A 27,870-nucleotide genomic window follows, 5' to 3' on the forward strand; every position below is an offset into this window, starting at 1 on the left:
AAATCTTTCGAAACCTTTATGAATCTTTAACGAATCTTCATGATTGTTTCATTGGCGTGGATTATACGATAAAAAACATTTGTCTCGTTTCCCAATTTTTGGGCTTTACTTTTCGATGGTTTTAACCTAAGTGAATCTTTGGGACTTGTGAATCCCTCATTGAAAGATTCATGAATATCGTAGCTTAGGCAAAGAGTCATCCAGATTCATGAATCTGAATCGAAATCACACAACTCTAATGTAATTCGATGAGAATGTGTGCATAAGAAAATGATTTATTTTGAAAACGAAGACTGAGATAAGAGATACGAATAGTTTATGATGATAGCAGGTAAAAGTTTATGCAGGAAAAACATCATTCTCAATAATCACAAAGTAATTGGAAAAGGGGTGTGAAAGGAGGTGTTATTGATCGAATTTGTGTTTCATTATACATACTCAAACCTTTGCTATTATTTTTTATTTAAAGAAAAGGAAAATGACTTAAAATGGCATATGTTCAAAGATAGCATATGCTTAACACGTTGACTGCCATGTCACCCAAAAGTGGGTGACAGTTCTAAAAAGTTCTAAAAAGTTTTTTATTCATAAACAAATGAAAATGCAACATAAAAATTATAGTAATATTTTTTGTCAATTCTTTGAGTAGCAACATTTTTGCTTAGCCTGCAATAATCGTTGGTTTAATAAATGTTTTAAGCAAAATTTATTAAAAAAGATTGTTCTAAAAAAGTGTGCTAAAAACGCTTGGCAGTCAACGTGTTAAAGTGAATATCGAGCCGGGAATATATCACATATTACTATAAATATTCTAAAGTATAAACAATTACCTCGTGGTATACTTTCTTAGTAAAAATAACCTTTAAATTAAATTGCCTTCCTCACCGTTTTCGGTTCGTTCGTTGTCGGTGCGCACTTCTTTTTGCAGAAACTTTGAAGCACGTGGTAGCTTTTTCGCCTCCCTCGGTGGTGTTGGTGTGGACCCGACGGTCTACCACCTGCACGATATGTCAGCTGTGCTGTGTACGAACGATGTTGACCGTGCAGTGGAATTGGATGAGTCACGCGCTCACGCGATGCTGGCCGCCATCGCCGTCGGTGGATTCCCTGCTGATGATGATGCCGATGCCGATGGCGACGGTCGCCGATGTTGCCTATGCGTTGGCGGTTGTTGTTGTGGCGGACCTGTTCTGCCCGATTGCCTCCAAGTTCCGGGCGGGACCACCAACGATTGACTCCAGTCGATGAATCGGCTTCCATAAAGCTCTGCTCGCCGTAGCGAGTCTACGAACGAATGGAGACAGGTTACGTTGAGGAACCATTCGTTCGGTTGGCGACAAATTAGGTGACAGACCGTTCTGGTACGCCCCGTCGTCTTGCGCGCGAGCACTTCGATTGATCTCACGCTCTTTGACCGGCAGCTCCGGCGCCCTCCTACGCGCCTTCGATCGTGAATAATGCGCCGCCCGTCGCCGGACGTTACGCTGTGTGGAACGCGATATGCCTCCGTCTGGCACAGTGCCATATTTTCTGCCCACCTTTTACTGCTTCCCTTGCCAAGGCCGGGACCGTCGTGCGGCCAGCAGAAGGAAGATCCACGCCCGGTGGCATCGGTCGGGCCGGGTTTCGATCACATTGCCTTAGATGTCACCGAGCGCAACGCCTCGTAAAGTGTCTGGCGCTGGGCTGGCCGTATGAGGGGGGGAGCACACTTGACTGTCCGGCCGAGACGGGCATGAGCTCATCGGATGTTGTCTCACGCGCGCTCAGCATCGCGGACAAACACCTACGGCGTCAGCTGACAACGGCTTTTTCATCCGTCCGTCTTGCGAGCGGAACGGTTGTGTCGAATGATTGAAACATATCCAATAACTGTCGCATGCAGAGGTGGTAATCGTAAATATTAGCTGAAGTAAAAGTACGGTTAATATTGTGTCATTCACGAGTTGTAATTGTGGCACAAAGGTTAATCACATTAGTATTTTAAATAAACATCGTTTTTTGTGTGTGACAATTATGTTAGCTTATTGTTCCGAAAAAATCTAAATCCTTTTAACACAAATGTGTTAATTGAATTGAATGCCTCTGATCTGCAAATTACTGCTTTTGTTTGGTTTAACACCATGATGATGTTTTCGTGTCAAATTGTCACAGATCAGTGACAAAATGCTACTTAGTAAAGTCAAGAAGCAAGGACTATAAGAATTTTAAGTAGCAGTAGTAGTTATAATTAGAACATGTGATACAGTAGTTGTCTTTCTAACTAACATCCTTCCACATTGTAGCCGAAGTTTTTTAGCTTGGCAGACTTATGTTTCCTTTCTTATTAGCAGTCGATAGGTTGGAGTGGGATTTTGTTTGTTTAAAGAATTTTAACTAAGATGGTGGTTGTACCTTGAAACCAATCATCTTATTGCATTATTTTGTCCTTTTTCATAAAAATAGTAATACAAATAATAATTTAATAATAAGTTAGCGGGCAAAGTGGATAAATAAGGCGCCGTAGGTAGCCATCCTTCCTTGGTTGGAAGAGTGTTAAAAACGCAATTTAAATTTGAAATACTGCGAAGCTCGGTTGAAACAATAAAGTTACAAAAAATTACATTTGATCAAAACAATTTTCCACCAATTGATTTAAATCTTTTCAATGATTATCTAATAAACATAGGAACCTAGTTCTCTAACTCGAGAGACGATCTCCTTTATCCCAAGTCAAAGCAAAATATATGACGCACTTGGGCAAAGGCAAATTTTTAAACGGAGATGGATCGTTCGAAATAAGCAAGCGGCAGCGTAAGAAAAGCATTAAGAATTAAAAAAAAACAAACGATACTTTAAAAGGAAAAGTTTTTCGATTCGATACCGAATATATCCCACACTTAGCCGGTGGCAATGCGACGTTTTGTTATGGCTGTTAAATAATCTGATGCAACCCACACGTCTCGTTCGCTTCGCTGTCTTGCCTTGAATATGCAAAACGCCTACCGCTTCCTCCACAGGCCGAGTGTAAGGGTGGCAGGTGAACGGACAGCTCTTCCCGAAAAGATCCCTCGCAGCAACGGGAGGAGGTAATGAACCAATCCACCCCCGCGGCGAGTGGTGATCTACATTGTCGCGATCGGCGGCGGGACAATTTTGTTTCCATTTCTTTCTTTTTCCTCCGTCTGTGTCGGAGGGACGACGGGCCATTGGGGGTGGGAGGAGGACTCCACCGTTGCCACCACCATTCCTGCAGCAGTCCCGAGGCGCCACCTGTCGCGGTCTGTGCGCGAAAAATAGCACATCCATTCACGAGCGGCGGCCGACAAAAGTAATAAGAATACGGCGGCAGCAGCAGCATGACCGCAACATTTCGGAGTGGTAATTTTACACGGCTTGTTGTGTCAGGCCGCACTACACTACATCGGTCGTCGTCGGGGGGTTTTTGCGCGGCTAGACGTTTTCCAACGAGTGAAAATTACCATCCACCGGCCTCTCCCGGGGGTTCCCTGCTGCTGCTGCGCTTGGTCCGAGGCGGAAACGTCCTCTTTCTGATACCGAAATAGCCGTGCCGTCGTCGTCGTCGTCGTCAAGAATGAGAAAGTGGTTCAGGAACCGTTTGGAACGCTGCTCTTTATTTATGTGCTCTCGTCCCCATCGGAAATTGGCGTTACGTACGGCGTGTTGTTTTGTTGTGTCTAGCGCGGCGCCAGTAACGATCGTAATTAAACGATGGCCCGTAATTGCACGTGATGCACCGACTTCTTAGATTGGCAAAATGAAACGAAGCAGGAAGGAACGCTTGCGGGGGGGAGCTGGTTTGCGAAAAAGTTTTTAAATGCATAATTGATCGCGTGATTTCGAATCGTTTCGGGCGATTAATATTGTGTGCTCTGGCGTAAGGGAAGACGTAGGAAAATTAAGTGCATCTACAACGAAATTGATCGTAGCTAATTGTTTGACGTAGTTTCTATATATGAGCAGGAAGTCGGAAATCTTCTGAGGCGGAAACACTAACTTTTGGCTGGTTAAATTACGAGAATGTTAAACCGTTGGGTTTGCCTGCGGAAAAGTTGGATTCTTAAATACTTTCAACTGAACTGAACAAACAGTTTGATCAACAAAATAACAATTAGGACATAGATTTTTCGAATAAAATTCAATGTAAGGCTCATAGATTACTCACAACAACAAATATATTAAGTTTTCTGGATACAAACAAACAAGTTATTAATATGCTTATGAGAAGCACAGAAATATTTGTTGATTTATGATATCCTTGCCTTGGTTTTCAGGCTATTTCATACATAAATAATAATTTATAGTTTAAGTGGTATACCACTATGTCAGGTGCGACCAGAGTAAATGACGTTCACTCGCTGTCATCACTTGACACTAGACCTGATCTGATCGGATATAGATCGCCACTTCTATCTTGATCGTCCAGAAGCACAGACATGTAAATAAAGGGATCCACGACGTAACACATAATTTTATAATTTGTTTTATTTCAGTAGAAAGTACTCCTCTAACTGCTTAAAACTTTTTTTTAACCGCGTCTGAATTACTTGAAGAAATACTAATTTAATAGTTAGCAAGCAATAAAAAATTAAAAAAATAATAGTATTTAAATAGATACCAAACATATTTCAAAATGTCGTTTTTCTAAATTTTAATGTTGTACATACGTATTTGATAGAAATTTTTCAAAAATTAAAATTCAAAACTGGAGAATATTTTGTAAATTTGAAACAGATGAGAATAAACCTTTGCTGTTGTAGAGGATTCCAAAAGTTTCATGATATAAAAACATCTTTTTGCATGCGATAAAATATTCTTGTTTCTTTCAACCAGGTCGTATTGATTGAAAACAAATATAAAAAAAAAATCAGCAAAATTATAACACCTCTTGCTCACACCGTTGTTTTTTATATCTAACCCATCGTAATTGCTACTAATATAAGTCAAACTCCACAAGAGAACATAAAACGTTCCATTTATTTTAGAAGTACAAAAATCGCACCGGGGGACATCGCCAAGCCTTCTTTTGTTGACCTTCCCGGTTTCATTTCGCCTCGAGCCGAGCACCCACCACCACCATCGTCATCCAAAACATCATCATCTGTATTATCAGTGGCTTCATCGTTAGAATTAGCTTTCACTTTCCCTGATGAAGCGGACAGATATGCGAAGGACACCATCGTCGTTCGCCGCCCTCCCCGCCTCCGGCGAATTCTCTTGTGTTGGAATGAAAACACGACTTGCACAAATCGCCATCAAAAGCCGGGGGGACGGAATGGGGAGCGGCATGGATCAAATCAACAGAGAGTCCTTGAAATAAGTGCCCCAAAAAAAAAAACGAACAACGGGAAAAACATACTCGCACACACGCGGCTAAACATCGCTTCCGGTGGGTTGTTTCTTTTTCAGCTAGGAGATTTTTTTTTTCTTGTTTTTGCTTGCTTGTGTCCGTGAATGTACAATCGACAGATTCCTAGCTGTCGCATTTTTGCCTAACTATTTAAGTCTCGAGATCCGAGTTGCGAACCGTCTTCTCGAATCCCGCCTTCTCGCCGTGCCAGTGTGTGGCCGAACCTTCCTTATCACCGCGTCGTCCCAAAGTGCGTGCGTGTGTATGTGTGCTCGTGTGTGTGTTCCGCGAGCTGGCGACCACATACTTTCCGGGCCTAAGTTGATTGCATTCCTTTCCGCGACGAGCGCGCGCGCGCGCTTCTTTGCTTGCTGGTGGCAGATTTTCGGGTGTAGACATTCGGTTTTAAAATAACCTCTAGTGTTGTCAATAAAAAAGTCTTTCTCTCGTAAACCACCCCCCGGTCTTGCCACACACCCTTTGCCTGTGGGCACGGTTTGATATCATTCCGCACGGATGCCGGGTTTTTTTTTTTTGGGCCGAACATTTTATTTTGCGGCTGGCGTGTTGCTCCTGAACCGCGCACTTCCTGAAGAGGCGGAACGCGCGCTCTGCAGCATCCATCCAGCACCGGCCGCTACCTCCTCTCCCTCCCCCCTCCCCGCGCCATCCAACTCCCAGGAAGCCTATCTCCGGCTCGGTAGTTAGCTCTGCCACCAGCCGGGCGAAATGATGCTATCTTTAAACCGATTTAGCCTTGAAGAGCGAATCTCAACACACATACGCGCACTCGCTCGCCCGTTTCGTGCACCCGGAGGATGCGGGGATTCGGCCCGGTCTCCTCCTTCCTGCGCCCCTCCATCCGAGTCCTTCGCAGCGTTAAGCGAGGGGGCCGAGATTGGGGAGTTGGATTTCGGTCGTTCTCCTCCGGCTACTCCTCCTGCATGTAGAGGTTCTAAATTTCGCCATGGCCTATTTGCCGATTCTCTGCCCTTCCTTTTGCCGTTTTTCGCGCCCCCCTCTCCCCCTCCTTCCCATATCCCCAAAACACGGGAAAGATAGCATCATGTTCGGCCGCCCCGTTCATTTTCCTGTGTCGACCCCGTCGCTGCCAATGCCGCCTTCTCCTCTCCGTCTGCGCCTGAGTCGCAGTCGGTTTCGTGTTTCTTCCTGCCCACCCCTGGGTTTATTATTTCGTCAGCCGCTCTTTTGCCGGCAAGTGCCGGTTGCGAACTTCCGTGGCGAAAATTTAGATTGACACTACAAGGCGACGAGCGCGCGCTCGGATTGTGCGTCGTGCGTGACGCTCTCGGAACGATGGCCCGAGTGGCGTCCCTGATCTGCCGTCGTCGTGTGCGGTGAATTGGACGATGGGACATCTTGTTTGCTGGCGAGGTAAAACCCCGGCTCGGGTAAAGGCTCGCTGAGGTCAGAGCACTATCAAACGATTGGAAGAAATGTATTGTAAACTTTTTAAAACTGTTAAATATTATTACATTAAATCAAAGAAGAATATTAACTCAATCTTAATGAACCTTAGATGAAAGATTCATATGAATTAATCTTGCCTAGAGGTGCGAAAAAAACAAATCTTTTAATTATAACGTAAATAGTAAAATTTGGTTGATATTTTTTTCTCGTACCGATTGATTTTGTTTGGTTAGTTTTGGTTAAGCGAATTGTTTTTGATTGATAACAATCAATCATTAGTATTTGCTACAATAGGCAGAGGGTGTTTGATATAAGGCTGTTTTGATATGCTTCAAAATCTATTACTAAACCAATATGGAAGTGTCATTTTCCATCCCATTTACTTTAGAGTTCAATTTTTAATCCACTTTCAATCGATGAATTGAACAGTAAAATTAATGGTGTCTTGTTTTCCCTTCTTTTTCTTTCAAGGTATGTGGATTGCTTTTCCGATTCCGAGCAGTGCGGTGACAGATTTGGCCGACGAGAAGAATTTCGATGGAAAAGAGAGAGGAGGCGGGCGTGCGTATCTCGTTTAATCGCGGAAAGCGGATTGTGGTGTCGTTTTGCAAACCGGAAACATTGGGAGGTAATCTAGCCATGAAAACATACCACGAGCGGACCAACATGATGATGGGAGGCCACTGCTCAAGGCGGATGGCGAAAATATATACACACCAGTCGGTGTGTGTGTGCGCGCTCCAGAACTCCCAAGACGTTTTCCAGCCTGTTCCGGATTAATCAAATAACCGGAGGAGGGAGGACGGGATGCGGGGGGTATGCGTGTGCACGTACGATCGTATGACGATTGCCCCCGACGAGAAGGGGTTTTTCTGGCCTGACGGAATGAATGCCCGGTCGGTCCAGACGTAAAATGATAGCAACCTGACAACACACCACCCGGATCGGACCGGAGCGCGACGGCACGTCCGAGGACTGCTAAATACATCGTGTCTGGTGTGCGGTTGGTCGTAAAGCTTGTGCAGGACGAAAGGCGAAAGAGCGACAGAGCGAGAGCAAGAGCTTAGAGGCCGGGGGTCGTGAAGGGAGGTGGTTGTAGAGACGCGAGCGCATCGGTGGTGCAAAAGTAGGTCATAAACACACACACACACAAACCACGGAGACGCAGTGCAGTGCACTAAAAAGTGCTCACCGTTTGGCGCTCGACTCGCTCACCCGCACAGAAGGGGGATTGCACAGGAAGGATGCCGGAGCATAAGCCAGCCAGCCAGCCAGCCAGCCAGAGTCATAGTGGCAGAGAGTATGCACGGAAGGGATGGGATGCAGAGGAGCGTAAAAATTGCATGTCTGCTTTCAACTGACCGACCCAGCGCGCACCGTCCACCGTCCAATCGACCCGGCTGATCTGTCTGTGCTGCTCGGGAGACCCCGGGTCGGGAGGGGAGAGGAAGGATGCAGTGGCCGGTGGTGTTGCTGCTGCACTTCGTAAAATGCATTTCGTTGCGGGCGTGCGCATGACGAACGACTTCGGACGGGTAAGCGGGACAGCGCGACTCGTCGTCGGACGATCCGTACGCTCCCGCGTTCTTCACGAACCCAGTCGATGCCGGCTTGCTAGACGACCCGAATTGCTGACGATGATGATGATGATGATGTTGGAAATCATCGTCATCGTCTACCTCTTCGGCTGGAGCGTGTCCCCCCCTGTGCACCGAGCGATGAAATGTAATCATTGCCCAAACGAATCGAATCGAAACGAAATGGAACCCGATGCACTCATACTGCAGTGGGTGTGCAACGGGCGCTGCTCTGCGGTTTGTGGGTGGGCGTGAGTGGGAGCGCCCGGTCATCACTATCGTCTTCGGATCGTCTGCGTCTGCTCGACGTTTGCGTCGTCCGACGACCCGACGCTGTGCCTGTCCGTCCGTCCGTCTGTCTGTCTGTCTGTCGGCGAGCCGGGGATTTTCACCGGTTCGCGGAGGCCTTGGACGGCCGTGTCTGGCATGGCGTGCCCGGAGAGCGTGGTTGCATTTTAAATGCTCCTCAAGGAGGGCAGGACTTTGGGCTGGACATGATGGAGTGCCGCTTATTGGACTCTCCCTCCCGCCACTGTTAGCGGAGATCGGTCGATTCGGGTTGAGTGGGAACATCTGGAGGAGAACGGGTGAAATAAATCATTTTACGCGAACGAAACGACGTGTGAGGACCGGGCGAAAAGCGACACTGCATTATCCTTATCGCACAAAGAAGAACCCTCCGTGCAGGATATTCGGAGGGACCATTGGGGACATATTGAAATGCGCCGCACATCGGAGGACGGATGGCTTTGGCCCTGTCGGCCAAAGAGGTTCGCTCGAGACTGCACTCAATCGCCCACGAGAATACGCGAACGAAGAACGTCCAGGCACTATCATCCCTCCTTCCCGACGCTCTCAGAAGGGTTGGCTTCTCGAGCATAGCGTTCCGGTTCGCTGCCTGTCCCCCCGGGCTGGTTCACCTTGAGCCCGAGACCCGTGAGAGAGCGACAGAGAAAGGAAGCGCGGACGAGGGTGGGTGGAGGAAGGCACATGACTCGCGGCGGCCCTCAAGCGGCAAATGAATGATGAAGTGTGTGCAATGGGTGGGCTGTGCGAAAGATGCATTGTGTGTGATGCACTTCTGCTTGGCCGCCGCAGAGGGATCTCGACACCCTCCGCCCCCCACCAGTCGAACCCGGTGGAAGGGCGGAGGAGAAAGTGCCGGGGTAAAAGACAATGATTATCTTTTTCCCTCCTTTTTCTTTAATGTTGGTCCCCCCCGAAGGTGAAGTTGAAATGGTTAGGGAGGGGATGAACGTGAGGCAGCGGCAACGAACAGCCAAACAAGAAGAACATATGAAAATAAGCAGGCGTAAAACTTTCTGGAGCATATCGTCTGGACGAAGTGGACCTACCAGCCCCCCATCCTTGTCCCTACCTACCGAACCCGCTTCATAACTCTCTAGCGAAGTTATGCTATGCTGATTGCATTTTCTTGACCAATGTTCTGGCGGCTAGTCTCTCGGTTCTTTGGGTTGCGTTGTAATGGCTAACCGGCCTTCCGCTGACTGATTATTTTTGTATCTAACCGAGCCCGGGAAGAAAAGTAAGTGGTCCTGGTTTATGTGGCTTTTTATTTGCCCATTTGCATATGCGGCAAATGGCTTTATGCGAGGCCATGGGGATGTGATCGTCTCTTGGAGACGCTCTGGAATTGATGGGAATTTAAAAAGGAGTGTGATTTATTTATTCCGACAGCCATACTCCCATCATCATCACATCGACTCGTCCGATAACTATTAGCGCTGATTGGAAAGGTTCCAGGTAACGATGGCGGCTGTTAAAATGCTTTTTGGTTGAATGAAATCAATTAAATATTTACTTTCTTTTCTAGAGCCTCTCTGCGTTGCCTGCACGATCCGGCGGGTGGTTCGGGCACTGTCTCGACAATCCTTGACGACATTGTAGTGAATTCTGCTGGAAAAGGGCCCCTCGAAACAAACCACCGAGCAGACCACAAAAGGCAACACGTAATCGGTGCGCACTCGCCTACCTCTACCGTTACAATGGCCCTTTAAAAAATATACCAACTATTGGAGGGAGAGCGCGGGTCGATGGATTGTCTCGACCCCCGCCCCACCAACGCTCCTAGCCACAACCTGACAACCGTGGTAATTTGTGGCTATCCTTGGGGCGCTCTTTCGTGCGCCCGATGTGTCCCATCCTCGAATCGGATGGTTGTTCTGTTTTCTCCGTGTAGGGGCGGAGGAGAGGATTTGGGCAGCTTTGGTTGATGCCCGACCTGGCCGGTCCGGCTCGTGGGTTCCCACGTTCGGTCGGGATGGAACTCTAAAAATAACGGGTGGAAGGACTACCGCTTTCGGGGTTCCACGATGGGGTCGTCCCGCGGGAAGGAAGAGTGGCACGAAGACGGGGCACTCACAGAGAGGATGTCGGTGTAGGACTGTGTGCCCTAAATTGCACCCTTTGCTCTTATGCATTCCCTTCCCCCCCAGCGACTCCTCGCTCGGTGGTCGGGTCCGGGTTTTGGAAACGAAAGAGAAATCGCAAAGAATACGCAGCCAAGGTGTTGTAGGAATAAAAAATGAAAAATGGTGGCAAGTAAAAACGGGAACATAACAGCAGAGCACCAGCACCACCGAGGTTCCGATCGAAATGGTTTATTATATAAAGATTTTGTGTTTTTTTTTTTGCTCTCCGATCCTTGCCGCAGCAAATCGGCCGACGTATAGTTTTCGACCATCCTTTCGAGGGGGAAAGCGGCGTAATCGCGGCCGGATGCCACTGGAAAGGGCTCTTTCGCCATTCGCCAGCGCCTTTCTGCGGTTTCTCCACCGTTACGGTAAAGAATCTTTAAGACCTTGCCCGAACCCCGAACCTCCGGCCCCGAGGTTGGGTTTGGACAGCTCGCGCGTGCAGAGTCAACCTGTGCTCTGCTCGTACGTTGGACGAGTTTCTTTGCGTCTCGATATAGTACCGACGCTTGTTATTAATGTAGGTCATTGCGAAAAAGGAGCAGGAGGAGTATCAGAGTAGAAAAAAAGAGAATATAAATTAATCGCCATCCTTTCGGTGGCGGTTATTCGTTCGGAACCCGCGCATTATTATTAAAATGTCAACACATCGACCAGCAAGTTATTATCTTGCGAAGATTCCCAAGAACTGATTAGCAAGCAAGAAAAAAACATATCTGTCCTACCTAGAAGATGATAAATCTTGTTTAATTAAAAAAAGAAGACACAATCTACGTAATATGAAGTGTGTGAAGAAAATATCAAACGATAATCCGTATCTAGTTTTGCGAAAACATTTTCACATTTTTGCAACTTTCAATTTAAAAAGATCACCTCTGAATGTATGTTGTAACTGGATCGACGATTTTGTTTTATTTTCAAACCGTCGACACTCTCACGGTACATGGCGTTTGCCGTGGTGCGAAAAGCCACTACTCTTACTTTCCTGGACTCGCTCCTTATGTGTGTAGAGCCTTGCAGCTAGTGAGAAAAATTAAATTAATGGAACCCAATCTCTCGATGGCGATTGCCTCGATGGTGTGTGACACATGCGTGCGGGTAAATTAATGGCGAAGATGATTAAATTTAATTGAATGCATCGGTGCATTCGCGTGCACTGACTGATCGTTATCTGCAGTCTACGGCGTCTAGGGGTGCTTCTGCTGTCTGCCATCGCCATCGCTTTCTGCTTTTTTCATCCTTTTTTGTCCTCTCTCTCTCTCTCTCTCCCCCCCTCCCCTGCTGTCTAATAAAGTAAAATGTCAAGAACAACATGGCATAAATATTTGGCACGCAAGTAGGTGCGAAGTGATGATAGATAAATGACTAATTTGAAATGACTTGCATCGCTTCGGATGGTTGGATTACCAATCACGAATTTTTGTGTCCAGCAGTACATGCTGTACTATTTTGCTATCCTTAAACTTTGCACTATTCATAAAATATATATCAATCCTATGTTACCAGCTGCTTATATTGAAAGTTTTCTCCATCTTCTTAATCTGTTTGATGGTATGATTGCCAGTTTCTTACATCATTAAATACTCATAATTAAATAGAATATTTTTGTGTATTGAACATTACCATTTGGTATCGTTGTTGTATAATTAATACCTGTTTATGCAGAAGATTTAATTTTTAAGCAATGATGTTTTAGGTGTAATCCAAACACCAGTACTTTTTGTCGGCAAGTGCTTATTCGCTTTCGCAGAATAAACCATCTTTACCGACCCGACCTGAACCAAACTTTATGTTGAAGCTAATTCATTAGGCTTTTTTTAGTGTCATGGTGAGTGATTCATGGCCATAGGCGAAAACCCCCAATGCTAAAAGCAGATGATTTTCGCGCGAACCCCGTGGGTCTTTTGGCCTCCGGGACACTGGCCAGCTGAATCCGTCGAGGTCGCAATGTGATATACCTCGAACAGCATGCTCCAAAACTCCCTCCTCTCTCTCTCTCCTGGTGCTAACTCTCATGGCAACACGAAGCGGCCAGCTGCGTAGTAACATAATGCAGAAGTTTGCTAAAAAACCAGATGACAGGACATGAAAGGTGGAAACGAAAGGAAGAAACATTTGGTGGTGAGAACGAAAAAAAAAAATTGCACAATGTTGAAGGACGGAAGTAAACAAGCATCGTGACTCATGCGTTAGTGCGAGACCGGCGCACACGCATCCGAGGATGGATGGGTGTTTGGCGGGCAGGCTCGCTGGGTGTATGGTGTGGTAGATTGCTCCAAAAAAGTGCGGCCCTGAATTTGGCGAATTACCCCTCGCTCGTCGGAGTGACGATAGGAGCAGCAGAGTTGTAGTGCGAGAAAAAGGAAAGGCAACGAGTGGGAAAAAGAACGGGTTGGTCCTAAAACGAAACCCCAAACCAAATTTAATAACCGCTGATGGCGCGAAGGAAAAGTATGTGGCGGAAGAAAAAACGAAAAGAATCGCGAAGCTAATTTACGCACACAACGCCGCGGCCCAAACTAACGCGTCCAACTATAGCGAAACCGAGTTCTTTCGCTGGTGGCGCAAAAGGAGGAAGGTTCCACTCCACTGCCCTGTACACACACACACACACACACACACACACCCGCACGCACTCACTGGCCCCACACAGGCTTATAGTCTTTGGGGATTCGCGGATCGATGGACGTGACGGTGGAGGGTGGGCACAGCGCAGACGCGTTACACGTTGGCGCGCAGTATCTCTCGCTTTCCGTAACCCCCCACCTCGCACCGCCCACCGCCCACCGCCCGCCAGCCAACATGCGGAGCATTAACGGAGGCGCACGGTTATTCACGCTCTTCTGGTCTCTCACCTTGAACCTTTTCAGCCGGGGCGAACGGTTGGCGCGCTTCGGTCATAATCAGCCGATTTTTGCGCATAACACAGCTGTCTGTCCGCCGGGGGTTCGTCTGCGTCGCCCCGCTCACTTCCTCCCTCTGACACTCTCGGCCCGCAGGCCTCCCTTCTTCATCAAGTCGTACAACAATCTTGCCCGCTTGATGCTACCCCTCGATGGGTTGTGGGGAGGAGGTAGAGGAGTTAGGAGGTTGTTCGATGGGGAGCAGCATGATAGAGATCCAAAAAAAAGGGAAGTAAGAGAGAGAGAGAGCCATAGAGGGGGTTAATTTGTGTTTGGCGCGCAGCAGCAGCACGTGCGGTGGGGATCGTGTGCGCGGGCAGCCGCGACCTATGAATGTGTTCGCGGGCTCAGAAGAGAACACACCGAAAGGCGATGGAAGAGAATGAAACGCCGCAAGAGGGGACGAGAGTTGGGCGAGGAGGGATCATTGAGCCAGTGCTATGCGCACCGGGTGGAACGGAACGGAACTGACTATGGTGGAGAGTGGTCCATGGGTAAGGAGGTAGCGGGGAAGGGGGAGAGCGAGCATTTATTTCGCGCAGAGCTGTGGTGCGTCGTCGTCGTCGTCGTCGTCGTCGTGGTGCTCGTGTGTACGGATGTGGACCCTGGTGCTGGACAACGGCCCCCACGAGATGGCCATTTAAATCCGGCTGCTGACCGGCAGGCGGATGAGAGTGTTTTTAAATCACGCACGCATACACATACACACACCGAGAAGCAGCCGCGCATTTACGCACGTTGCGCGGACGCACATGGAACCGGTGGGGTCCGGAGGCCACCAACCAGCTGCCATCGTCGCACAGTGGCTCAGTGGTGAAGTTGTGGTGATCGTTCATCAAAGATTTTCGCGCATAATACTGTATGATACAATACTCCACTTATTGAAATATGAATTAAAACTATGAACTATTCTTATCACACACCGATTCACTACTACGAGGCCTCGTCGAGTTATCATATTGGAGAAATAGTAATTTTTGATAACTTACAAACTTATTTCCGAATTTATGTATCTTTTTATTCATTTTTTTGTATTTTATCGTTTTAATTGGATTTACTTTTACATTTTCTATTCACAAATCATTGTTTTCATCTACAAATTAAAAAAGACTACAAACTCCTGCCGATAACTTGTTCCTTCCAACTAATGTTTTAAGTTTGATGGGTTAAAAGTATTTTAATTTCAACACTCCTTTAGAAGCTATAAACTCTCTTAGATTATAATTTTTAACAGTCCCTTGAATTACAGCATTCTTATTATGGAAATCTCGCATAATACACATTCTTTGCATACTAGCATTCCCTAAGGTTTGCATACTAGCATTCCCTAAGGTGAATAGTTCTATCAGTTTACCGAATGGCAGTGCCCGATGACCACTTACATAAGACCATGTCCTGGGATGTTGAATTTAGTGAGTCACACTGTTTGCATTTGGATTAGACAAGACAAATCGTTAGAACTGAGACAATATTCTAAGCTCTATTAATGTTGACAAATAAAACAATCCATAACAGGCAAATTCTATGAAAATACTATCACTATCTTTCAGTGACAAATGTGGATCACTTAAGAACATTCTAGTGTCATATAGACACTATTTTTTATGAAAATCTGTTGTCCGTCGTGGTAACCCACTGTGCACAGCCGGTCGTCCAATATGCGATCTTTTATATCTGTACATTTATTTTTCTCGCACACTATATTTCTTTCTCGCCCTTCTATGCTCCCCTTTCTGGCGCATGATCATCATGCACACAGATTCGTGAACGCACACTACCACGTTCACATCTGCCTTTCGTATTGGAATTAGACGAATTAGATGGAATAATTTGCGAAATTCCAATCTGCTGCGGTGGTTCGCCTGCCCCTTGGTGCTCGCCTTCTTGGCCCCACGTGCGTATGGGTGTGTGTGTGTGTGTGCTTGGTTCGATTTTTCGGCTACCAAACCCCGCACCACACACCACCCATCCCGCATCAACGCACGTGTTCCGTTCTGGCCTACCGGCTTCTGCTTCGGGATCATGGCCACCGGCCGCGCCGCGACGTTATCGTCACAAAACGCGGCCCCGCAATAATGTAGGCTAACCTTGAGCGCGCGCTCGCCACGGATTCACATGGGGTTTTTTTTTTGCGTTTCACCGAATCGCAATGTTTGGGGATCGGTCTCGAGGTGACGAAGGAGAGAAATAAAACCGCGAACCGGAGACGACCCCCCTCAAGAACACAAAATTTATGCGCACGAGTATGTGTTAGATATGTCGTGGGTTTTTTTTGCTCAGGGTTCGTCCGCTGATACGGCCGGTTTGCACACTGTACAGTATTCTTTGCCCGTGCCAGCCAGCTCGGGTGTTTCGATTGGGCAGAATTTGTTGCAAACATTGCCTTTTAACAGTGGCCGTGTGTAAAACTTGACCCTGAACGTCGGCGGCGGCGGTGACGGCGACGGTGGCGTTGTCTGATTCAATTTCCTTCTCTTCTTCCAAAGGGGTTTAAATGGCGGCGAAACAATCGCGAAGGGCTCGGGAAATTAGGCTAAACATATGGTGGGCGCCGAACGGCACTGGCCCACATTGTTCCGCCATTAAATTTATTTTTAAATCTACCGGTAGAAAATAAGAAAACATACGGCGCCATTCGACAACAAAGCAAAAAGGCACTCAAAATAAATTCCTCCTAACTGTGTACCTTCATGGATGTTTTTTTATGAGTTGCTTTTAATGATCGTATCCCGCTGGATGGACGCTTTCCCAACCTGAGTTCGCTGGTTAATTGAAAGACCACGTGTTTGATCATCTGCTCCCGCAAAAGGGAGTCGGTGAAAATCGGTCCACCATTAGGAGATGCACGCAGGAAAGGGTAGTTTTGGCGCTTTGGCGGAGTAAAAGCGTTAAAATCATGTGTTACAAATTAGCACCGGGGTGTTTGGGCCCTACGCCGGGGGCGGAAGAAGCAACGATACGGTTCGCTGCACAACCATTCGCTACCGCGTGTATGCTGCGTTATCACATAACGATGTTAAACATAACGAGGAATAGGTGCAGACCCGATGATCGTGCGCTTGTTGATCGTACCAGTTAGAGTGGAGCCGACGTTTTCGGAGAGTTTCCATTTTAACGCTCCATCGGTACATTATAACGTTGCCCGACGTGTGTGTCTATGTGTGTTAGTGTATGATTGGTTCAACCGGCATCGTAATTCTTTCCCGAGCATATCGACAGGTTCCTCGGATCGTTTGGTTTTTGATGAACAATATTGCTTTTATCGACGCTATAAACGCAATATTGTTTAAGGCGATGCATAAATGACAAACTTAAGCCATGATTTACCGGCGATCTACTATGCTGCTGGACCTCGCACTGGCTAGCAGCACAGCATAATCCTCGGCAAAATAATGGGCTCCTGTCGAGATATGGGATAGGAATGGGTGATAGTTGCTCGATGGTAGTCCGGATTTGGCACAGTCAACACTATATTGTGTGCTGTTTCGTCAGTTCTCCCTTTTCGATGTCCGCTTCCCGCTTCCAAGAACCTAGTTGGGTTGTAAACATAGGACCGATTTCCATAAAGCATAAAAAAAACTGTTCGATCGTAAATGGCGCGAACGGCAGCGAATGGAACAAAAACCTCACTCACCAGTAAAGGAAGCAAGTTGCCGCCGCCGCCAGGAGCAAACGATGATAATCGGATTGACTTCCCTCTCGATCTTCCTTCCGAGGGCCGTATGTGTGTTTGCCTTTAAAAAAAAATGCACAAGGAAACGTTTAGAGACGGGAAAGAGTTTTCGCTTTTTATTGCCAACGTAGCTGGTTCGGTGGGGTTCCTTTCGACGACGTCGGAAAACCACAATCGTTCACCCGGCAAGCACGATGGATCCGGCCGGGGCAGCCGTCATTCGATACGAGTTGAAAGAAATATGACGTACTTTGACATGCCGTCGTTAATATTTTTATTACTTTCTAGCAGAGTTATGGATTATGATGGGTTGAAGGAAACAAGGAGCCGCTTCGAAGGAGAGCTCTGTATGCATTGGAAAATGTTTCTCCTCGAACAGGTAAAATGGACTTTTGCCGGTAAACCAGCAAAGGAAAACTATTCCACATGCGGTGGAGATGCTGAAAAAGGGAAAACTCACCGAGATTTCATGTGAAATATGGTTCGCTGGTTCAATGTGGACATGTTTATTTTTAGATTTGAAAGAGAGCAGTTTGATTCGTACCACTGTACTAATGTAATTGTTAACCGGAAACATTATTCTCTACTTCCATAATGAATTTTGTATGTCAAACTTCCACTTTGTATTTTGAAGCACTTACTTTTAATTCTAATGAACTTTTCATTTCTAATGATGTTTGTATGATCTGTGAACATGCCCCTCAGATAAGTTGAAACAAGAAGCAAATTTTGGGAGTAGAGAAAACCTCTTTCTGAGGTTTGATAACTGATGTGTTTTTGAGCTGAAATTGAACAATTTAGGTTTCCCTCGTCGGTGTGGGCCATTATATTGAGGTTAGAATGCTTCTTATTTTGACTGTAAATGTTCAAAATAATAAATAATGTTGCAAAAATATTCCTGCTAACCTTGTGCAAAATTTATTTGCACCAGAAAACCATTTTCCAACACAAGTGTTTAAATCACTGCGCTCATCTACGCGTTGACGAAGATTTTCTCCGCCGGTGGAAACGATGTGTTGAATCTTTTTCTTTCCTTTCCCATTCGCTGGCATAGATTATCATAACTAGGTCAACTCCACCTGTCAAATTTTGACGGCATGCTTTGAATAGCACGCTTAGCAGGGCCGGTGGGTGGACCAGACAATGCAGAGGGAGGGGAGAACGGGTCGGTGTGTCATCGTCTGGCAGTGCCGTGTAAAGGTCGTGCACCTACCAGCACCACCTCAACTGGCCAACATGGACGTACAATGGTGGGGTCCTCCACGATGGTGGTGTGTTTTCCGACGATGTGATGGGTGCATTGAAGGGAGAGGTTGGGGAGTTGGGCCTTTTTTTTTGTTACGGTAACGAAGCGTGCCGTCAAACACGTACGCATCAAACGCACAAAACGCCGCCAGACGGAACCGAACTGAAATTCGAACCCCCGGATGTGCACGACGTCGGGGGCCCATGTGAGTCACGGGGTTTTGGTGGGGCTCGGAAAAAACCCAGAAATTGAAGGCAAAATGATGGGCCTCGTCGCTATCTCGGACCCGCTCCCTCGCGCCGCCACCCGAATGCACAAACTCTCCCTTCTCTAGGAGGCTATTTTCGTCGACTTTGACAAAGAGAAAGAGAGGGAAAAAACGAAAAACCGGCCGGCACGATGGTGTTTGCTTCTAATGAAGTTGCATGGTTTGGTGCAGAAGTTATCAACTCTCGTTTTTACTATCAATCATCAGCATAATCATTGCTGCTGGTTACTTATCAAGCTGGTTTTATTGTTCACACAAATCAATCATAATTTAATTTCAAAACTGTGATTTTACGTTGAGTATGAATTCGAAGTATAAATTTATTCTTTCTTATTATTTCTACCTATTTATTACATTGCTCTGTATAAAAATCAAATTTTTAAAATATTTAAAATAAGAAGTTACATAGAAAGACAAAACTAAATCGAACCTATTGCAGGCCAAGATTGCCGACCCCAGGCGGAGGAGGCATGCGAACGAAGTGTGAACATAGCCGACTTTCTTGTTTCGTGCGTGTACGCACCGAACATGGAGGGTGTCGGTGTTTAAGACTACCGTGGACTTTGTCGGCCGCCTCGAATGTTACGCATGTCACGCGGTGTCAATCGAGCTTACGATTCCGTCAAACAAGCGCCTCCCGTGCCGGTTGGACACATGTGACATGCCGTACAATGCAGTCTGACGGACACAGACTTTTATGTCACACGAACAACACAGTTTAGGATTCGTTGTGTGTCCGTTGTGGCATTTCGACCGAAAAACGATTATCTTTCTTAAAATGCAACTGACTAAATCTCGGGGAAAAAAAAAGATCAACCGACGACAGAAAGAAAAGAGAGAGCGAGAGAGTATCAGTGTAGAAACAAAAAGAAGGGGAATTTGTTTACGTTTGCTGCGAGTCGAAACGTTGCACAACAGCCTTCAGCTGATCGATTCGGTGGTGTCCTGTTTTCGCCGGAAGGCAAATTCAAAAATAGTACCGCCAGCTCTCGGTTTTCAGCCTCGTCGACGTCGTTGTGTTTGGCCCCGGGTGGTCATCATCACATCTCCCCCTCCACCCTCGAGCTCAGCATTATCAGTCTGGGTGTAGTGTGCGGTGCGTGAAGGCCACATAATTATTTCCGGACCGTTTAACTAGAGTCGTTAGCCCGTTACTGGGCCACTTGGCCAGCTGATAGGCCGGGTGGACTGAGGACACGGGAGGAACCGGAATTTAGGTCAGCGAAGGATGCGACTGACGGTGATGTTTTGCGTGGTTTTTTTTGGCCTCCTAAAATACGCACCAAAAATCTGATGCGTAGAATTCGGCCGAGCATGTGTTGTTCTGATTTGCCGTTTATTTACCGGCGATTTTTGCGGCTCTCAAGGCTGAGAGAAAGTAGGTTAACTTCAAGTGGCCGCGGATTAGAAGAAGTTGTGTAGGCGTTTTTTTTGGTTAACAAATTCCTGGCGCACAGTGTTAAATATTTCACGTTCGTGGATAATAAAAGTTTTTTTTCAATTTTATATTCTCCCAAAATAAATCACACGCCGCACGCAATAACCTATTTCATGAATACCTTTTTCTGCCTCTCTTCCCGCGCAGATATGTGCATGTGAAAAGTGAAGACGGTAGTGGTGGAAACAACAACAACAACTGCATCAACAGCAATAACAACAACAACGGCATCAACAGCTCGTCGTCGAACAGCAGCAACAACAACCTGCAGGGTATGGATAAGGACGAGAAGCGGATGCGCCGCGAAATTGCGAACAGCAACGAGCGGCGCCGGATGCAGAGTATCAACGCGGGCTTTCAGAGCCTCCGGCAGATGCTTCCACACCACGAGGGCGAGAAACTGAGCAAGGTAGGTGCGAAAAAAAACTAAATGCTACAGAAAACTGGGATGCAAAAAATCGGTTTCATAAATAATTGGTCCGTCATGGTGAAGCTTGCCTTTTGGACGAGTTTAGAAAACATTTATCAATGACCAGGCGCCTCCATCATGGATTTGAATTATGAAAGTCAGTCGGTTTTTGATCCCAAAGTAGGTTAGCCATGTCTTTTCTTGTCTGGAGGAGAAATACTTAACGATTTCATTTATCGATTATATTGTTAGTTTGTTTTCATCATAGCCAAAAGATTAAAAATGTGTGGGTCAAATGGTCTTTTCTGTAAGAATATTTTTTTGCTAGCGTTTTTTAAACAAAAATCGATTTATAGAATTTATTTATCCTATATTTTACTCAGACAAACCTCGTGTACCCTAATAGTTGAGGTGTACGTATAAACTCAAAAAAGTGAATAGCTTATGACGCGATCTACGGATCATTTCGTTTTAACTCGTTTCTTGCTTAACCATAACTTTGCCTAAACAGTTTAACTCGTTCAATTTAACTGTACTGATAACATAGTTCAGCGTGGTTTAATAATCGCTTATCGCGAAATAACATTGTTCCCTTGAAGCACCGAATTCGCATTGATTTTAATTGCTTCCCTACAGCTTACCATAAATATGGGTGATTGGCTATAAAACTGTAGGAGTTAACCGTTCCTCCCCGTTCCCCGAATTGCATTCGTTTGGCTTCATTTGAGCGTGTTTAAGGCATCCCCGATGCACTTATTTATGACTCTGGGTGTGTGTGTGTGGGTCCTGCGTTCGCTTTCCGCTGTTGGCAAGCACGTACGCTGCCCCTTCCCACCATGGCGGTGAAGCTGCGTATGGTGTAATTAAAAATTAAAATAAATGTACCCTGCCCTGACCTAGCATAATTTAAATACAGCACATGCAACGGTCGAGCGAAGCGCGCCACGTTCACGGTTGACTGACCACATGGATTCGGTGCTCGCCGATTCAACCGGTCCGTTGCATCGAGCGCATCGAGGGGGGAGGGGTGGGAGTTGTAGCAAAGGGCGTAAGGAACAGGAGTGGGTTCGGCGGCTGGTGATGGGCCCGACGACCGAGAGGGTCAAGGGAAAACGTCGGTTTAACGTCGCCCATCGATAGCCGTCGCCGCAAACTGCAGATGCATTTATTACTCGCTAAACTCGTGGGATCCGTCGCGAGGGTGCGGGGGTAGGGGGTGTAAAAGGGCTCCTGCTCCCTCTACCATGCCCTTCCTGCCAGCTAGCTCCGCTTCACGCTCGTTCAATCACGAACCAATTCTGATCGCGCACCACCAGCTTGGGCGCTTCCAGTGGTGGTGAGGCGGAAGAAGTTTAAAGATTTCCTATGTTAAACCCATTTTTATTACTGGCGAACCGCTCTGTGAAGCTTTGTACCGTCGGTCGATCATAAAACTCTGACCACCGAGAGCCCGTAGCGCTAAGACTCCGCTCCCTATGGGCAAGATGGGCAGCCGAAGGCAGGCGAAAAAATATGTGAGTGGGCAGTTCTGCAGAAGCTGCAGAGGCTTCCTTGGCTTCGGAGGCAGTCGGTACTGAGTTCTTCGGGTCCATGATTGAAGCCACGCTGAGAGATCCGGTTTGGGGCAGCACGTTTACGTTTGCAGTAATTAGGCGTATGGAGGAATTGTTCGCACGACTCCGGCAACGGACTTGCTGTTCATCAAAAAGTGATGGTGGTTGCTTGGTTTTTACTACGATACAGTTTGTAAGGCTTTTGCTATTCGTTTATTTTTATCCAACGTGAGCTAAAATGAATGATAACAAGAATGGTGTAAGCTTACTGTACGTGGTTCAAATGCATTGAATAAAAGTATGTTATATTTTCATAATCGTGGATTAAAGAAAGTAAAGCAAGCTAGAGTTTTTGAAAGGGATAAAAAATGTACTACGTTCAATATTGTGTAATTATCTTTTTCCTGGCGTTCGGTCATGTATGTCCATAAAGGATTTGCTTTACTTGTTCCGTTTGCGTATGTTGATAGTCAGTTCTCTTGTAGAGGAAAGGGTTTGGTTTCGAACCCATGCCGTAGTGGGAGTATCTATATATAAAAAAAATCTTGTGCCACGGTTTTATTGGTCAAACTTCAGAACCAATTTTAATCAAACTTTGTTCACATGTTTCTTAGGCATGAGAATAGGTTTTAAACTATATCTAGAAGCTACATACTTTTTAATTAATAAAATTTTCTATCGTCATATATTTATTTGTTTGCATTCAGCAATGACCTATGAAATAAAATCTCAACTCGAAAGTATAAACAGCATTTGCAGCATGCCTTTTTTACAGAGCGTGGTGAGTTGATTTCGAACAATTCGTTTTGTTGCAATAACATGAAATTTTTTGTCGGTAATATTTAATAACAAAATTAGTTTAGTTTTGGTATCTATTACATACATATGAGTAAATGCAAACGTTGAAGCAAAAACATGCAAACGTAAAAGAAAAATTGTTTTAAAAAATCAAGATTTTCAATTCACAGATTTGTTTATACTAGCAAATAAAACTAAATGTGTATTTTTTTTATATTCTCAACCATTCCTTCATGATGGTCTCAATAATGAGAATTTAGAAATACATTTACTGATCTTCATCGCACATATCTTGCATGAATTCTTCTGCTCGAAAGTAGAGTTGTTCAAATGGTTCTAAAATTAGCTCATCCATTGTTTAATCGCAATGTGGCCATCGTCACCCCTTCAAACATCGTTCTCACAACGGGGTTAAGCGCAATCGAGCATTCTAGTACCGTTCGTTTTGTTTTCTCGCCCACTAAGCGATACTAAATGGGTGTGTCTTGGGCCGTTGGTCCGAGGGAGGTTTGTCTTCTTCTTTTTTTTCCTACGTTGGAGGAGGCATAAAAGAGTAACGGCGCTGTTCGTACAAATTACCTTCGCGTGATAGTCGTTTGCATAAATCGATGTCATCCGCGGACAGCTATTGCAATCAGTGTGTGCAGTGCCTCTTCCCCTCAGTCGTCTATTCGTTTGATAGAGAGATAGAGAGAGAGAGGGGGAGAGAAGAAGAGACTCGACTGGGAAAGCGTTAAAAGAGATGTTTAGGCAATTCGTTGTCCCTGCGCGAACGGAGTTGAAAGGTGTGAAATAAAAAGATATTGCGATTCGCTCAGCTTTGTACGATAATCGCCCTTTAAATCACAGACTTCCTTTCTGTTGTCATGCAAATTTATGACACGTGCTAGTACGGTTGATGACATTGGTTGTAAATATTAAATAAAAATACTAATTGATTTTTTTTCATATCGAGATGTCAAATGTGAAAATATGTTACTTATTTGTTGATAAACGTTTTCTCTTTCATTATTTTATGGATTGAAATCCATTTGCTAAGATTTAGAGAGGGAAAGGATTGATTTTTTTCTTTGTAATCATAAAACATGGTTTTAATTTTTAATTATAATCAACCATATGAAAAAAGATAAAATAAGATAAAGCGAAAGCTACTCTTTTTTGAACACATTTTGTGCAACAAACTGAACACAGGTACGGAAATCCGTTTGAACCCATCAGTTACGTGAGATAAAAATAGCGTGACTGAGGAAACGTCAACGGCATGGCATTCAAATCTTAATGAAATCCGGTACCGTACGACAAGTGTCATTTAACCGGTGACGGATGGCGCCTAGCCACATCAAATCGTATATGTGTGTAAGAGGAGGGTGGTTGTCGGCGAGTACCTTTCCCGCGGAATTTATTCATTTAAAATTTGTACTCTCACGCTCTGGCGCATAAATTCGTGCTTACTCCTCCGTAGTAGACGCGGATGGAAAAGGAGTAGAGGCGGTTTGCGCGCCAACGATTATGACGCCGCCGTTGGGCCAGAGTGCATTATTTTTTGCACTGTTTTTTTTTTTTTTTTTGTATGTAAGTACATAAAACTACTTCCCTCGCTCGAGACATCCACATTGGGGTGAAGTGTGTATGCTAAGCGAAAGGCGCGAGGCGCGATCCGCGAAGGGAGGTGAGGGAGCGCAAGAGATCAAGAGCGAGCGTCAGCTGGATCAAAGGTAAGGAAAAAGTAGGGGCTGTGGGAAGCGGGAGGCGTGAGCAAATTGAGCGCAATTTAATTTGCAACATTGTTGCAACTGCGAGTACCTCGTCGTACTTTGCACACTCCACTCCACGCCACTCCACTTCCACATCGGACGTCGGAAGGAGAAAGAGGGTTCAGAAAGCCGAAGAAAAATGAAACGTTACCAGTTGACGGCTGGGCATTTAATGCACCCGCCGAGAATTGTACCAGTCTCCCTTGGCCGCTCGGTGGCGTGTCCTCTCCTCCTCTCCCCCGCCTTGCTTTTTTCCGAGCGCGTTGGAAACGCGTCACCACAATTATTCCCTATCACGATCCGATAATTTATGAAGCGACTCCAAGCAAGCGAATCCGCGCTGCTGCGCTCAGCTGTTGCTTGCATTCGTAGGAAGGTCTTTCGAGCCCGAGCTCTCTGAGGGCATGATCTCCCGTCCCTATGGCGTCCATGGAAATTTGTGCGAGATGCGGTGATAAGCGTGAGCGCATCGTTCCCCGACCACGGCGTGGACCTTCGGTTCGGAGTCGCACAGTTTTCCCCACCGGTTGGTTTGAGGGCAAATCGATTACTTTTTCTTCTTCTTGTTGTTGCTATTGTGAATCTGCACGGAGGAGAAAAAAAGAAGTAGTGCCATTGATGGTCACCGCCCCTGGATTTTGGACGGGAGTGGGTGGGTTGGTGTTGGGTGTTGACCGGGCGATGGTCGAAGACGAAAACGAAACCAACATCCAACACAGTCACCACCATCACCACCGTTGTATGGCTGGGTTTAAGCAGTGTGTTTGCGCATGTCCGATAGTAAATGTAATAATCAAGGTTAAGTGCTCCATAAGCCGGCTTTGTGCTTTCAATCAAAAAATATCAATCATAAAGCGCCCCTCGAGGGGCAAGTGCCGTATTTGCGAGGGAAGATGGAAGCTGGAGGTAGAATGCACCGAGGTTCGGGGCAAAAGAGACCGTGCGCCGCAATGAGAAATGCATTGGAGAAATAATAATATGCGTACAGCGTCGGAGGCCGACTAAAGGCAAACAATCACGGGGGGGTGGTAGAGTATGCAAAGCAACTTTGTTGCAAATAAAACAATATGGCCGTAAGACCCGGCTCGGTGGGAGGGCGTCAACGCCGCACTTGGACTAGGATAAACCAAGCGAATAAGCGGGGAGGGGCGCGCGGTGATGTGATAAATTGATTGATAAAGTAAATCGACGTTTGATTGCGAAATAAAAAATAAAAACAATCGTAGGCGGATAAACCTATCTTGGGCGGTATTCGACGTTGATTGGCCGTCAAAGATAAAGTCAACTGCAGAGAAGAGATTCTTTATACTTGCAAGATCTCTATAGATTCACTGTTCAGAGATTTGCCTGTTTCCGACGTTTCTTCAAGCATTTTGAAAAAGAGCCTCTTTTTAGTTTTTTAAACGCCCTAATAATCTTTATACTCTTGCAATGTTTATACCATTTTTGTTTAGTTCACCAACGAACAATAATTCTAGTTGTTTTTAGATTTAATTTGAATTAATTTTTTTTTTTTTCAAATTTCAAGACATAACAATATCCCTTCCATATATTCATTGTCCAAGTTTGAATTTTTTGGCGAAAACTGAATTAAAATAGAACAACCAATTAATGTTTTGGTTGTATTTAATCAATTTTATTTTATATTTAATTCCTCATTATCAACCATTGTAATGTCTACGACACTTAAACACTAAATTTGCCCTGTAAAGTGCAAAAATTAAAGTATCACCCAAAGTTCTAATCGATGGCGGTTGAAAGAAATACAGAAATTTACAATTGATTGCACGTGGAATGTACAGTATCCTAATTGTATACTCGCGAACGCATAAGCATTGCCACGGTTCCGTTTTGCCAAAGCCTTGGCGGAAGACGGATGACGAGCCACGAACATGCAGCAGTGGCGGTAGCGTGCGCTACACGAGACCTTTTTTGCGCGGGACTCAAGTGATTATGAATGAATCGGTTGTAAACAAAGCGAGCGTATATAAATACGGCAAGCGGGGGCCATTTATATTTATGTGTGTCTGTGTGTGTGTGTGTGTGTGTTTGCCACGCAACAAGGCTGCCATAGAATGGCATGGGAACGCGGGAAAGCGAACATCAACAACAAGCCGGCAAGCAGCAGCAGCTCAAAAATATCATCCGTCGCGCGCGATCATCGGCTGCGAAGGCTGCGAGCGAGAGTTGCATGCCGCTCTTCTTCGTCATCAGCATCAGCATCATCGGCATCGGCATCGTTAGGCGGCGGTTGGTGGGTTTGCCTTGTGCACAAACGTGCACTTTTTTCGATCCCTGACACATGCCGTCATGCGTTCAGGCGAATGTGGGTCACAGCACTCGATCGGACACTGATTGTCGCTGATTGTCGTTGGCAGCAGCATGGTCGGGCAACTGCATCGGTTTCTCCTCTGACCGGGGGGAGTGCAGGGAAGGGCCAGGGTGTGTCGGTTTCGGTTGCACACCGCAAGAATGGGTTTCCGTTGTACTCCGGTGCATGCGGTGAGATGCATTTTGGACGGGAAAGGTTGTCGTTATAAATGCAGTCATTTGATACGCGTTTGTTTCAGCTTAATCGATCGCGACTCGGGTACACGCCCGTCATAAATTTGATTAAGATTGAATCAAAACGCTTTATGGACGAATTGATAAGCTGGGAAGAGATGATTTCATGAACAGCGACTCGCGCTTGGTCTTTCTCGAAGACAGAAAAAAAATGAGTACTTGTAAAGCTGCATCATCGTACAAATGAAACATTATTAAAATCCCATCAATTTATATTAGAGATGTGATTTATTTTGAATTAATAATTAGGTGATTTACATCATTCATAACATAGTCGTAAACAGCTTACAGTTTTTTTCCTCACTATTTTTAAGTATCGTTGGCATTACCATTGTGAATATCTGATGGGAATTGAAATCCGCATCATGGGCAACATTTAGAAAAAAAACCCTCGGCAAAAAATAATTACATTTTCTAAACCTAAAACGTAACCCAACCTTACTTATTAGCTTATCTCCTATGTTGAGACA

The 27,870-nt window shown here is 45.7% G+C and overlaps 1 protein-coding gene across 1 annotated transcript in view; it reads left to right on the forward strand.

The window, feature by feature from the left end:
• LOC131281169 (uncharacterized) overlaps positions 1 to 27,870 on the forward strand; it is a 115,796-nt gene that overhangs the window by 17,156 nt on the left and 70,770 nt on the right. Inside the window, exon 2 of the mRNA XM_058310429.1 lies at positions 20,469 to 20,730. Coding sequence (XP_058166412.1) covers positions 20,469 to 20,730 — 262 coding nt within the window. The remainder of the gene's footprint in view (positions 1 to 20,468; positions 20,731 to 27,870) is intronic.

Source organism: Anopheles ziemanni, chromosome 2 (assembly GCF_943734765.1).
Source record: "Anopheles ziemanni chromosome 2, idAnoZiCoDA_A2_x.2, whole genome shotgun sequence".
NCBI classification, from domain to species: domain Eukaryota; kingdom Metazoa; phylum Arthropoda; class Insecta; order Diptera; family Culicidae; genus Anopheles; species Anopheles ziemanni.